General features: G+C 46.5%; 1 protein-coding gene across 3 annotated transcripts in view; it reads right to left on the bottom strand.

Annotated features, from left to right (window-relative positions):
- Nucleotides 1-3,447: 3,447 nt before the first annotated feature.
- NUP188 (nucleoporin 188) overlaps nucleotides 3,448-13,156 on the bottom strand; it is a 642,545-nt gene continuing 632,836 nt past the window's right edge. For all 3 annotated transcript variants that reach the window (XM_069237029.1, XM_069237030.1, XM_069237031.1), the window contains exon 44: nucleotides 3,448-4,350. In XM_069237029.1, coding sequence (XP_069093130.1) covers nucleotides 4,174-4,350 — 177 coding nt within the window. In that variant the 3' untranslated portion in view covers nucleotides 3,448-4,173. The remainder of the gene's footprint in view (nucleotides 4,351-13,156) is intronic.

The following is a 13,156-nucleotide window of genomic DNA, read 5'->3' as shown; positions in this document are numbered from 1 at the left end:
CAGGCCAGCCTCCTACAGATGGTGTAGCAGGAAATGAGCCAGGTGCAGATCGGGCAGAACAAGAAGCTTGAACCACCAAGCTCTCAGGAGTTGGATGTTGAGACAAAAATTAAGGATCCCCAGGAGACACACTGTACCTCCTAGCCACAGTCCTAGAAACCGCTGGAGTCATGACAGGTTTCCTCCAAATGTCTAAAATGGGCTCAGTAAGGACATCATTAAAAGGGAGTAGGGGCTCCGCAGACAGAGGAAGGATGCAACACCCCAGTCAAGATGTTTATTTCCACCTCCGATGCTGGTAATGGAAGTTCCAAGAATTCAGCAGCCTTCCTCATAACAGTGTGAGAATATGCTGCCTCCTCTGTAAATTCGGCCGGGGTTGAAAGATCCCACTCAGGGGATATATCCAGTCCACTTGCAGATTCCAGATCCCTGAAATTCCTCCATAGGCTCAGGATTCTCTCCTTCATCCAACAGCTGTTGCTGATATTGTTGCTCCTCCAAGAGTCTCAAGGCGCTCCTCCTTACTCTCAATCTGGCCTCCAATCTCGGCGTCAGAGAATTAGCCGATGTCGACGACGCCAGTTTCCAGGCAGATGGACGATCTGGTAGAGGAGATGGTGGAGATACACTGCGTCCTGACTGGAATCCATCCGGCGCCGGCATTGACTCCATCAGCGCTGTCGGCAACATCATCTGGGATGACGACATCACTGAACCAGCACCTTCAGGCGGATAGAAGGGTACAAACGGAGCTAAAGAGAAAGCTAATGGACCCGTGGGACCAGCCGGTGCACCAGCAGGGGCCATAGCCTTGTTGAAATTGCTAAACATAGCATTATGGAACGCCGCTGGATCCGCTCCCGGAGTTGGGAAGGCAGGATACCTTTGCTCATCTTGAGGTGCTTGGGTCGGATCCGAAACTTGCGCCACCAGGTCCTGAGCTAACACGGGTGAAAAGTGAATCGGAGGACTCGCCGGGGACTTGGCGACCTCAATCAACGATGGCGCTGGAAAAGCCTGAGGACGAGGAGTGAGCGTTGGACTGTCCTCCCATGCCATACGGCGGCATCTCGGAGGGGACCAAGACTGATTTCTGGAAGAACGGCGTCGAGAATCGCGCTGGCGCTGCTTCTTATGAGATCTTGAGGACTTGTGTGAAGAGGAGTCCCTCGCCTTAGATCTTCGATGACCCTTATGCCCCCTCTTAGCTTTTGACAAGAAGAGCTTAGCCTCTCTCTCTTTTAAGACATTCGGGTTAATCCGCTGGCAAGACACGCACCCATCCACGTCGTGGTCCGAACTTAGGCACCACAAGCAGTCCTCATTAGCATCTGTGACTGACATTCGACCTCACACTCATGACAAGGCATAAAACCTGATTTCTTTGGTGGAGACATTGTAACTAGTGCAACAGGAACACCTTCGAAACAGTAGCTGTTCGAGAGGCAGTAAAAAAAAAACCTTACTGTCGAAGATGCAGAAAAAAGGCAACTGACGTCAGCACGCCGGGGAGGACTTCTTATTGCCACGATGAAGTCAGACGGAGTCGCGTGTGGAGCCGTGCAATTGTGTCATCCTTGACGTGAAGAGCTGGCAAGAAAGTTTCTGTTGAATACTGGCGCATTGGAAGAATTCATAAGGAGAGGAATCCACAGGTAGGTGTATCCATCAGAAGTGTTTGTTAACAAACATGCCTATGTTCGGTGAAGTCATTATGTAGTTTGACAACTTGTGTTTACCAGTGTCCACTACATACCTTAAGATGGCTTCCCCACACTTACAAAGCCCAGGAAATGGAGTCTGGGGTTTGTAGGGGCACCTCAGCTCGTGCAGGCGTGCCCTCACACTTGAAACCATGCACCATGCCCTTGGGCTGAAGGGCCTACCTTAGGAGTGACTTACAGGGTCAGAGAGAAGGGACCACGATATAAGGCAAACCTTATTTCTGAAGTGAAAGGCGCATGCACCATTTTACACAGGCAGCATGGGGGTACCAGTATGTCAATTGTGGGGTGTACAAGTTACCATACAACTAAATTTAGGGGGGAGGAAACTGACAATGGGGTCCTGGTTAGCAGGATCCCAGTGTAGTACAGGTGAACATCCTGACACCAGGCAAAAAGTGGGGGCAACTATACCAGAAAGATGCTACTTTCCTCCAGTAGCTCTTTCTGGATCTGTGCTGACTGGCGTGGGGGAAAAAAAGAACTAAAGTCACCAAGCTGGTGTGGCGCCTATATAAGCACTGTGCATGTCACTTCTGGAGCAGACGTCACATGGAGCTGAACGACGCCACCTACCGGCGCACAGAGATACTGTTCACAAAAAATTGCCGGATCCAGACGGACACCTTGTTATAATTCAAAGATAAGGAATCTGCGGCTAGAAGGCTATTAGATTTCAGAGTGCAGTGGTAGCCGCTATATGTGGGTTTGTTGTTATTTCCAGGGTGGGACAGAGTTGCACACTGCACAATACCACCTGCTGGAGCAAGGATTTGCTAAGAGAAGTGCCCAGATCCAGTCTGGCGTCTGGAGATATTCACGAGCTGAGGAATCTGCAATTAGAACTATCAATCAGAATACTATGATATCAGAGGTAAATGTCAAATTAAAAAACTGTAAATTTAAATAATTTCTGTTTGAGATTATCCAGGAACGTCCTCCTATGGTCTACGTGTGCTTGTGATCCAATGATACCAATCTTTTCAAGGCCTGTATGACCTGCTCTAATATTACCAGCTCACATTTTGTCTTATGTTTTTTTTCTTCTTTTTTTCCAGAAATATAAATCCCATGTTGAGCTTAACCCTCTCCCACCTCAGCTACAGTTATCAGAAAATAATTTGGAGTAGCACCTCTTGCCTCTTACCTTTGGCGGCATTTTCTCCACTGACCCCTGCGTGTAAGCAGAGGTTGGACCTCATCCATTAGGATTTGAGGGGACAGCAGGTGGCAGCCATTTAGAAAGAAAGTGTTTACCCAATCTTCATGTCTGTAAGACCCACTAGTCCAACATCCTCAACCAATTACCAAGAATGGATGCTTCCTGACCACAGAGTCACCGTTCTGGTGCCTCCATTGCTCTGACCACGTTTTGATGTTGTGAAGGTAGAGGACAAGAAGGGGTACTGCAGCTGTACCACCATCTACATCCTCTGGTCCTCTATGGACAGAAATACTGCAGGTGTGGCATTGGAGTTTGCTGCCTCAGTCCATTAAACGAAGAGATCACATCTTGATCCACTCGATTAGCCAGCTATTACGAATATTTTGGGCCAAAAAGCAGCAAACCCAATGCATAGAGGGTTATGGAAAAGGCAACATCAGTACATTGAACACTCTCCTTTCACAGAACAACCACCTGATTTGTGGGCCCAGCAGGCTTAGCCTCCCTAAGTTCTGAGACAGACTGCATGGAAAGAAGGCACAATGGGAGCCAGCGTTTATAAACAAGGTTTTAATACAAGTATAAATAGAACTTACAAAAATAGCAAGAGAGCAGAGCTGCATCATGAACCATTCCAGCTCCTTGCTCTTCTCAGCACAAAGTAGAACTTACTCAGATTGCAGAAAGGCACTACGCGCACTCATTCATTCCAGCTTGCAGCCAGCACAGTGGCAGTGACACTCCATTCCTAAAGGACAGACAAGTACTCAAGATCCACAGCTGACCTCACCGGTTCTACCTAAAGTCTTCAAAACCCTTGGGCTCTCAGCAGTCCATGCCAGGGTAAGCAGTGGCGCGGCACCTGTAGCAAAGGGTAATGCCCAGAAGAAACGTCTTCAGGTGTGTAAAAGACTTGCAGCGGAAAAGAGTGACTATGTCCATTGCCGGCTCTTTTCAACATATTAAGTAGGAACATCGTGTCAAGAAAGGGATGGTTATCAGACTCTGCACTGTCACTGGAGGAAAGGGGCTCAGCCCACTATTGTCTTCAAATTAGTCTGCTACAGTGATGGGCTGAGAGGCTCCCTCCCTAGGCTGCTCCAAGGGGCGTTGTCAGAGTTCATGAACAGTTCCAATGTTTCATTTCTTTGCCTAGGTCTCATCTCGGTTTGTAACTCCACATTCTCCTTTCTTGACAGAGGGAACATATTTGACAAACGAAGAGGTGAGGAGAAGAATGAGCACAGCTGTGAGATCCAGAGTGTAATACCCAGTTTGACCCTATCTCTGCACATGTCTAACAAAGGCTTGCACCAGCTGGATCAAGGGCTCCTGCCCCTCGGGCCCCACTTTAGTGCTAGATGCAGCTTTTGGTTGAGGAGATGGCAGAACGCCTCCAGCTGGTGATGACGGTCCCCCACGACGGAAGTAACGGGAAAGGCTGGAAAGAAGAGTACTCTGAAATGACAAAATAGCATCATGAATGTACTTATCTGATCTAAACAAAGCTTGCTTGTGTCTACTTGCCAAACCTCCAACATTAATAGTGTTTTATTGCTGCCCTTGCACTCCTTGGCTCCCTTTGGGATTCGGATCCGCACCCGCCTGAACCTCCCGACCGACAATGGTTTCCTCCCAGTCACATCCACATGTTTCTAGTGACATGAAGTATTCCACGCAACCCACCAAACCTCAATGCATGGTATCAGAGTTCTCTTAAAATGCTTCTTAAACAAGATGGCCGTCACTGAGCATTATGCCCTTCTCATAATTTCCATCATCAACAGGAGCCACTACATCATCTCTTCCCCTCCCTTGTAACCTGTCCCCATCTTTCCACTAGGTGCTGCTCCTGCATGCCCCACAAACAACAAAAAACCCTTGGACGGGTCTGTTTTCAGGCAGAAAAACAGCCATTACGGCCATCACAAATAACGGCTACCTTGTCGCCAGAACAGACCAGCCAGGGGGTTTCTTTGTTCTATATGTTTTTGCTGGTCAAAGGTATACTCATTCTTAAAACAATTACCATTCTAATTGGTCTCTGGGCAGAACTGATGAGGTCATCAACAATTACAAAATCTGTTGACTTATCTAAAAGCGAACACAGAAAAGATAACAAAAGTGTTACTTACCCTGTAAGCACCTGTTTGTGGCATGTAGTGCTGTAGATTCACGTCCTGTGTATACTCCTGCCAGATAGTGTTGTGCTCAGACGTGTGCAAGTTGTTTCGCAGAAGTTTGAGTCACAGGTTATAATGACTACATTGTTAAATTTTTTCACTGCACAGAGGGTGAGGATGGAAATGGATCACAAAGACACAGAATGAGATGACCATGCAAGAAATACAGAAAAAGAGACTGTGACGACCAAAGCCTTCCGGGGAGAAGGGTGAGCACATGTGAATCTACAGCGCTACATGCCACAAAAAGATGCTTACAGGGTAAGTAACATTTTCCAGTCATGGCAAGTGCAGCTATAGATTCACATGATGGGCATAGACTGTAAAGGAGTTCACCCCTAAGCGGTGGCTAGGCAGAGGATATTGCTGAGGACTGACAAAGTGTGAGGAGTATGGCTTGGCCAACACTAGCTTCTTGGCGTGCCAAGATGCCACACACAAGTGCTTAGTGAAAGTGTGTGGAGTGGACCAGGTAGCTGCTTTGCAGATGTCAGCTATTGGGATGTTGCACAAGACAGAGAGGTTCCCTTTTTATGATTGGAGTGGGGCGGGGTGAGGTGTGGGAGATGTACGGAATGATTGCTTGGCTTTTGCGTAAAGTCTGGCTACATTTTACCAGCCAGCGTGCGATGCCTGCTTTGGAGAGAGCACAACCTTTAGGTGGCTCTGAGAAAGAAACTAAGAGTTGTTCTATCTTCCGTTAAAAGTTTGTGCAGTCAATTTAATACATGAGGGCCCTTTTCACATCTAGTGTGTGGAGAGTCCTCACAACTACTGACTTCAGAAGTAGAAATAACACAAGGAGTTCTATGGTCTGACTGATGTGGAAACCAGAGACTACCTTGAGGAAAAAGTTGGGGTTTGTCCTAAGGAATACCCTATCTACATGAACTTGGAAGAAGGGATCTTGAAGAGTCACAGCCTGAAGTTCACTGACTCGACAGAGAGGTAATGACCACTAGGAAGGCTACCTTCCAAGAGAGATCCTGTAAAGGGCATGAGTGAAGTGGTTTGAAAAGAAGGCCCATAAGTCTGATGAGAACTATGTTGAGATTCCACATGGGTCCGGGAGGCTCTCTGGGTTGAATTACTCTTTTTAATCCCTTCATAAAGGCCTTAATGACTGGATCTCTTAAGAATGAAGCGTGCTCTCTGTTTTGAATGGAGGTGACAACGGCGGCTATGTGAAGTCTAACAGAGGGATACGCAAGGTTTGCTTTTTGCAGGTGGAGCAAGTAGGGGCCGCTGCTGTGAGCAGGTTAATGTGTCTAGGAGTGCACCAATGTACAATTATATCCATTTATCTGCATAGCAGGCTTTAACTGTAAGGTCTGCGTGCTTTCTTGAGGGTAGTCATGCACTCCTGCAGTAAGTTAAGGTAGCGGAATTCAAAGACCTTGGGAGCCAGATCGCAAGATTCAGCTTCCTGGGTTGCTGTGCCGGACCATGCCCTTTCTCTGCATGAGAAAGTCTGGCTGGTTGGGCAGCTTCTTGTGAGCTACCAAACTGGGGTTGAGAAAAGCAGTGACCCACAGCTGTCTTGTCCAAGTGAGAGCCACTAGGATGAGAGTTGGGGATGTTTGCCAAAGCTTCCAAACCACAAATAGAAGAAGTGGGAGGGATGGAAAAGCGTAGGCAAATAATCCTGACCAATTCATTCATAGTGTGTTGCCTATGGACAGTGGGTGTGGATATCAGGAGGGGAAGCTTGAGCATTTTTTGTTTTCCGTGGTGGAAAGAGGCCTACGTTGGTGGAAACCCCACCACCAGAAGTACCGGAGGATGATTTGCAGGTAGAGTTCCCACTAGTGGACTTGCTGCATCCTTCTGAGGAGGTCGGCCAGGTCGTTGTTCACTCCCAACAAGTACTCTGCTAGGAGATGGACCTTGAGGTGGTTGTTCACCACCAAATGCTCGGAGTTAACACAGACAAACGTGGTGAGTGAGTTACACCCCGCTTCTGTTTTTAGTACACGGCAGTCATATCGTCTGTGGGTATGAGGATTACACTGCTGAATATGGATGTGGAATGACCCGAGAGCTAGCTGGAAAGACAGTAGTTCTAGGTAGTTGGTGTGGCGACCCTGTTGATGGGCATCCACAAGCTCTGCACAGTCGAGCTGTTCAAGTGTGCTCCGCAGTGGATGAGGGAAGCAACCATTGTGATGGTCACCTGTGGTACTAGGTCAAGAAAGAGCCTGCTTTGTAAGAAATCAGTGGTCTTTGACCACTACAGAAGGATAAATGAGGTCCCAAATCAACACCAGATTCTCCACGCGAACCTCCGCCTGCAACTAATGTGCCACAAAGCATTCTTGCAGCTGGAGCATGTGCAAGCTGGCATAGGGAACTAAGACAATGCGGGACACTATCATATCGAAGTACATGAGACTCTGAACCATTGACCTACAAGGTGTCTGTCCTTTTTTAACTTCTCCAGCTGCTTCCCATCAGGAAGGTTGAGGAGATAATGTTGTACCTCTGGTTTGAAATCAGAGACTCAGAGCCAGGCGTATCTACGGATAAGTTCACTAGAATTAATGCCACACGCTGTAGTGTCACCTGTGTCTAGGGTACAGTGAATAGTGGTATTCAAGATGAACTTTCCTTCCAAGACCAGCTTGTGTGCCCGCTTCCTGTGCTCATCTAAGAGATGCTGGAGGAGTTCTTCCATTTCATCCTAGTGATCACAATCCTATCTTGAGAACAGACCAATGATGTTGCCAAATCTCCTATGGGTTGCCAATTTGGCAGCGATACATTGGAGTGCTCTATCACTATTGACTTTCCTTATTCATGGAGGAGCATCACCGGTGCCCTGTGCATTAACCCTTTTTCGCACTGTATGTACCACCAATGAGTCAGGTGGTAGTTGATCCAGAATGTATGGTGGGTCAGAGGATGAAGCCTGGCTGTTAGAATGACACCTACCATTTCGAGGAGGGAGACCGAATGACACCAACTCCTGCTACTCAATCTTCACGCATTGTGATGTAGTATGTGCAGGTTGAGTGCAAGACTGACCCTGCTATTGTGACAGGAGGTCCTTCCAAGGGGGCAGCCGAATTGGAAGGAAGATGCTCCTGGTCTGATGTGCCAGGTACAACACTCTCCTCACCCTACCCTTAGAAATTAGGACCACTTGGGCCAGGTCCTTCTTGAGTTTTTTGAGCACTCTCGGAAGGAGCGGAAAAGCATAAAGGAGACCTGGGCCCCAGTCGAGGTGAAAATCATCCACGAGGGAGAATCATCTTGGAAACTACAACACACAAAAGCTTGGACACTGTGCATTCCCTGCAGTGTGAAATAAATCGGGCCAGGCTTCTCTCCTTTTTTGGAAGGTGCCTTGTACCACCTCAGAGTGCGACTGCCATTCGGTATGAGCTAGGCAATATCAGCTGAGTTCATTTGCCATGGTGGTTAAAGATCTTTCCAGGTGCTGGAGTATCAGGGAGATACCCTGAGCGTTCAGTCACTTCCAGAGACGTAAAGCTTCCCGGGGGAAGGACCCATGGTCTTACACTGCCCTGTTTTTTTTTTTTTTAGCACCACATGGTTGTGTTATCTGTGAGAACTTGACCTGTTCTCCCTAGATGCACCGGAGGAAAGCTTTAATGTCAAAATAGTTGCTTGCAATTCCATCAGGTTGATGTGATGGCTGGTTTCTGCACGAGCCTACAGTTCCCTTGATATCCACCTGTCCAAGGCGACCTCCCCAACCCAGCAATGATGCACCCTTCAAAACAGTTACCTCAGGGTGGAGTAGGGAAAAGGGTCTGCCACCGGGTCAATTGTGTCGAGCAGGCATCACTGCAGATCTTTTGCAATTTCCTAAACATCTGGACAGAATCGGACAGGTTCCTTTGGTGCTGACCTCACTGGGCTTCAGATCCCATAGCAGCAGATCTCGCTTCTGCCAACTGGTGTGTTCCAGAAGCAGGATGTTGGAAACAAAAAAGCCTCAGAGCCTACGCCAGGGGGACAAAGGACGCAGATTGAAACAACTGGATCATTGCCCAAATGTCCTGGACTCCTTGAGGCAGAGAACCAAGTCCTCTTGACCCACGCGAAACTGCAGGTAAGGCTTGTGAGGGTGCAGGTCAGGAATATGAAAATACGTGTTCCGCAAATCCACTGCTACCATATGGTATCCTGGATCCAGGGAAGACAGAAAGTGGGCCAAGGTGAGCATCTTGAACCTGTATTTCCTAAGGAAGAAGTTCAGAGGGCAAAAGTCTAGGATAGGACGAAGGCTTCCATCCTTCTTTGGCATCAGAAAGTAACAGGCCTGATTTCTGAAACTGGCACCATCTCTATTGCTCCCTTGGCTAAGAGAGATAGAATTTCTCCTTGGAGTACAGACCAGTGACCCTAAAGGTGTGGGTGATATGTCTGGAGGATAGGTAGAGTGTGAACTTGATTCCACGACCTGGAGCACCCAATGATCTGAGGTGATGCTCCTTCCTTCCTGGAAGGTCAAAGGTGATCTAACCTCCATAAAATCAATTGCGTGCTGTCAAGGTTTAAGTAAAGGGTTTTTGCAGCAGCTGCAGAAGGGGGAGCTGGGGCTTGGGTAGAAAGCTGCCCCGGGGAACCTGAATGCTGCTGAGCAGCTCTCCAACCTCGTCCCCTAAGGGATTGAGTGGTCTCTATTTGCTTAGACAATTACTGCCTATGCAGATAACCCCTTCCAAACATTTGCAATGCAACGGGTCTCGCATTTGCTCGAGTTAGAGCTATTAGCGTTGTAAACTCCTAACAAGACTTTTCTTGCCACATAAATTGAAACAAAAAAACCGAGCATGATCGCACGGTGTAAAACCCAGCGCGATCGCACTAAAAACAAAAAACCCGAGCGAGATCGCAATATGTAAAACCCAGCACAATCGCGCAGAGTGCAAAATAAAAAGATGAAGTAGTGCAGAAACCAGGCTGAAAACATGGAGCCTCGTATGTTTTCATTAAGCTTACCGGTGCTCTCGAGGCGGGCTAAACACCAGAAAAGGCATGACGTATGCATGCCTTTCACTAATGAAACCAAGTGGATTTTAAACCACGAACCAATGAAAGTGACAGTTTTGACATGGGCATGGTTAAAAGCCCAAAGATATTACAACAGGGACGGAGTGCCTGTGCGTCCGACCCTAAAAAGGTGGGGAAGCTGTCTAGCTGGTGAAGCCAAGTCAAAGTGAGGGCAGTGGCCTTAATCCTCTTAAACTGTGCAAGGCCAGAATCTGCTTTTACTTCAAACAGACTTGAGCCATCCAAAGGCATGTCTGTAAGTGACTGTTGTACATTAGAGGAGAACCCTGTGGACTGAATCCAGGCATGGAGCCTAAGCAGACTTGAGCCAGCCAAAGGCATGTCTGTAAGTGACTGTTGTATATTAGAAGAGAACCCTGTGGACTGAATCGAGGCATGGTGCCTAAGCACCACTCTGGTTCCAACTGATCTACCAAGGGTCAGTAGTGTCCAGACCTGACATTATTGAAAATTTTGCAGCAACCTGTCCATCCAAAATCAACCTCTGTAAGATGTGGCAGACTTTGTCAGAGACCGCTGTTAGGACATATCTGTCACTTTGCCCCATTAAGGTGTCTGAGTATCTCCACAAGAGATGTGATGCATTTCCTTACCTGATCACAATGCTGGTCGAAGAAAAAGTTATTTTTGCAGATGGCTCAATTTTCTTTCATTCCCTATCTGGAGGGGTGGTACGGAATGCATTTAGGTTTGTATAGCTCCTAGATGCATGTATTACAAGGGTCAACAGAGATGGGTGTTAAAATAAAAAAATATATATCTGCCTCTCCGGGAGATTGTATCGCCTTGCCACCTGCCCATAAACTGGAGGACAATCTCACAAGGCTTAAAACCTGGAGTTTTTTTTTTTACATTTACCTGCACACTGTAGAAAATTATGGGAAAAATTACATCTGCCGAATAACAGTTGAAGCTCTGGATCCACGGCGACTGACATGAAACTAAAGGAACTGATGCTCGAGCGAGCTGGTGTTGTATAGATACTGGTCTCAATGTCCTGTCTGCGTGGGATGGAATGGTTTTAGGATCCATGCTGGTGCCAGGGGATATTCAAAAGGTGAGGCATCTGCAGTTATTAGTCTCTATCAGAAGGTCTACAGCAAAACACTGAATCGACATTGAAAAGCACAGAAAAATGGAACTGCTATCAGTGCACGTGGTGACTCCTATACCCAGCTCCACAGCCACTACTGTACATGGGAGTAAGGCTGTCGGAGTCCAGTGGCGCCACCTATCAGCACGTGCGAGCAAGGACAGGAAAAGTTTCCAGGTCGAGTCCGAAGCAGGAGGTATTTAAAAGGCGAGGAGCCTATGTTTATACGTATCTACCAGAAAGTGGAATACTATGGTAGCTCCCAAAGAGGTATCATTGGCGTAACCCAATTCCATTCTTTCTAGAGAAATCGCCGAATCGACTTAGCGTGGTTCACAGACAACAATATCACAAACGGAGATTGCGAAGTGTAAGGAAAATGTCACTTACCCAGTGTACATCTGTTTGTGGCATGACACGCTGCAGATTCACATGCTGTGCACTGTTCCTGCCATCTAGTGTTGGGCTCGGAGTGTTACAAGTTGTTTTTCTTCGAAGAAGTCTTTTCGAGTCACAGGACCAAGTGACTCCTCCCTTTCGGCTCCATTGCGCATGGGCGTCGACTCCATATTAGATTGTTTTCCCCGCAAAGGGTGAGGTAGGAGTTGGTAAAGTAAGGATACTAGAGGTGCCCATGCAATGGAGTAGAAATGTATGTACATAATGTGTAGTAAAGGAATATTTATTTACATATTTACAATTTACAAGCAACTAAAACAGCTACAGGCTCCCGGGAGGTGGGAGGGCACATGTGAATCTGCAGTGTATCATGCCACGAACAGATGTACACTGGGTAAGTGACATTTTCCATTCGATGGCATGTGTAGCTGCAGATACACATGCTGTGCATAGACTACAAAGCAGTAATCTCCCCAAAAGCGGTGGTCAGCCTGTAGGAGTTGAAGTTGTCTGAAATAATGTTCGTAATACAGCCTGTCCTACTGTGGCTTGTTGTGTTGTTAACACATCTACACATTAATGTTTTGTGAATGTATGAGGCGTAGACCATGTGGCTGCCTTACAGATTTCTGTCATAGGTATATTCCCTAGAAAAGCCATTGTGGCGCCTTTTTTCCTAGTGGAGTGCGCCTTTGGTGTAATAGGTAGATCTCTTTTTGCTTTGATATAGCAGGTCTGAATACATTTCACTATCCATCTGGCAATGCCTTGTTTGGATACTGGATTTCCTGTATGAGGTTTTTGGAAGGCTACAAACAATTGTTTTGTTTTGCAAAACTGTTTTGTTCTATCTATGTAATACATTAGTGCTCTTTTAATGTCTAACGTATGTAAGGCTCTTTCGGCTACTGAGTCTGGTTGTGGAAAAAAGACTGGGAGTTCCACTGTTTGGTTTAGGTGGAACGGTGATATAACTTTTGGTAAGAATTTGGGATTTGTACGGAGAACCACTTTATGTTTATATATTTGTATAAAGGGTTCTTGTATAGTAAATGCTTGTATTTCACTTACTCTTCTAAGAGATGTGATAGCTATCAGGAAGGCTACTTTCCAAGTTAAGTATTGCATCTCACAAGAGTGCATGGGTTCAAATGGTGGTCCCATGAGTCGTGTTAACACAATATTGAGGTTCCACGAGGGGACTGGTGGTGTTCTCGGGGGTATGATTCTTTTTAATCCCTCCATAAATGCTTTGATGACTGGATTCTAAAAAGTGATGTTGAATGTGTAATCTGCAGATAGGGAGATATTGCTGTGAGATCTATTTTAATAGAAGAAAATGCTAGTTTAGATTTTTGTAAGTGTAATAAGTAGCTTACAATGTTTTTTGCGGAAGCATGTAGTGGTTGAATTTGATTATTATGACAGCAATAAACAAATGTTTTCCATTTGTTTGCATAACAATGTCTAGTAGTAGGTTTCCAAGCTTGTTTAATGACCTCCATACATTTTTGTGTAAGGTCTAAATGTCCAAATTCTAAGACTT

This window comes from Pleurodeles waltl, chromosome 6, assembly GCF_031143425.1.
Source record: "Pleurodeles waltl isolate 20211129_DDA chromosome 6, aPleWal1.hap1.20221129, whole genome shotgun sequence".
NCBI classification, from domain to species: domain Eukaryota; kingdom Metazoa; phylum Chordata; class Amphibia; order Caudata; family Salamandridae; genus Pleurodeles; species Pleurodeles waltl.
The sequence above is the reverse complement of the archived record's forward strand: the minus strand, read 5'-3'. Positions and strand labels throughout refer to the sequence as shown.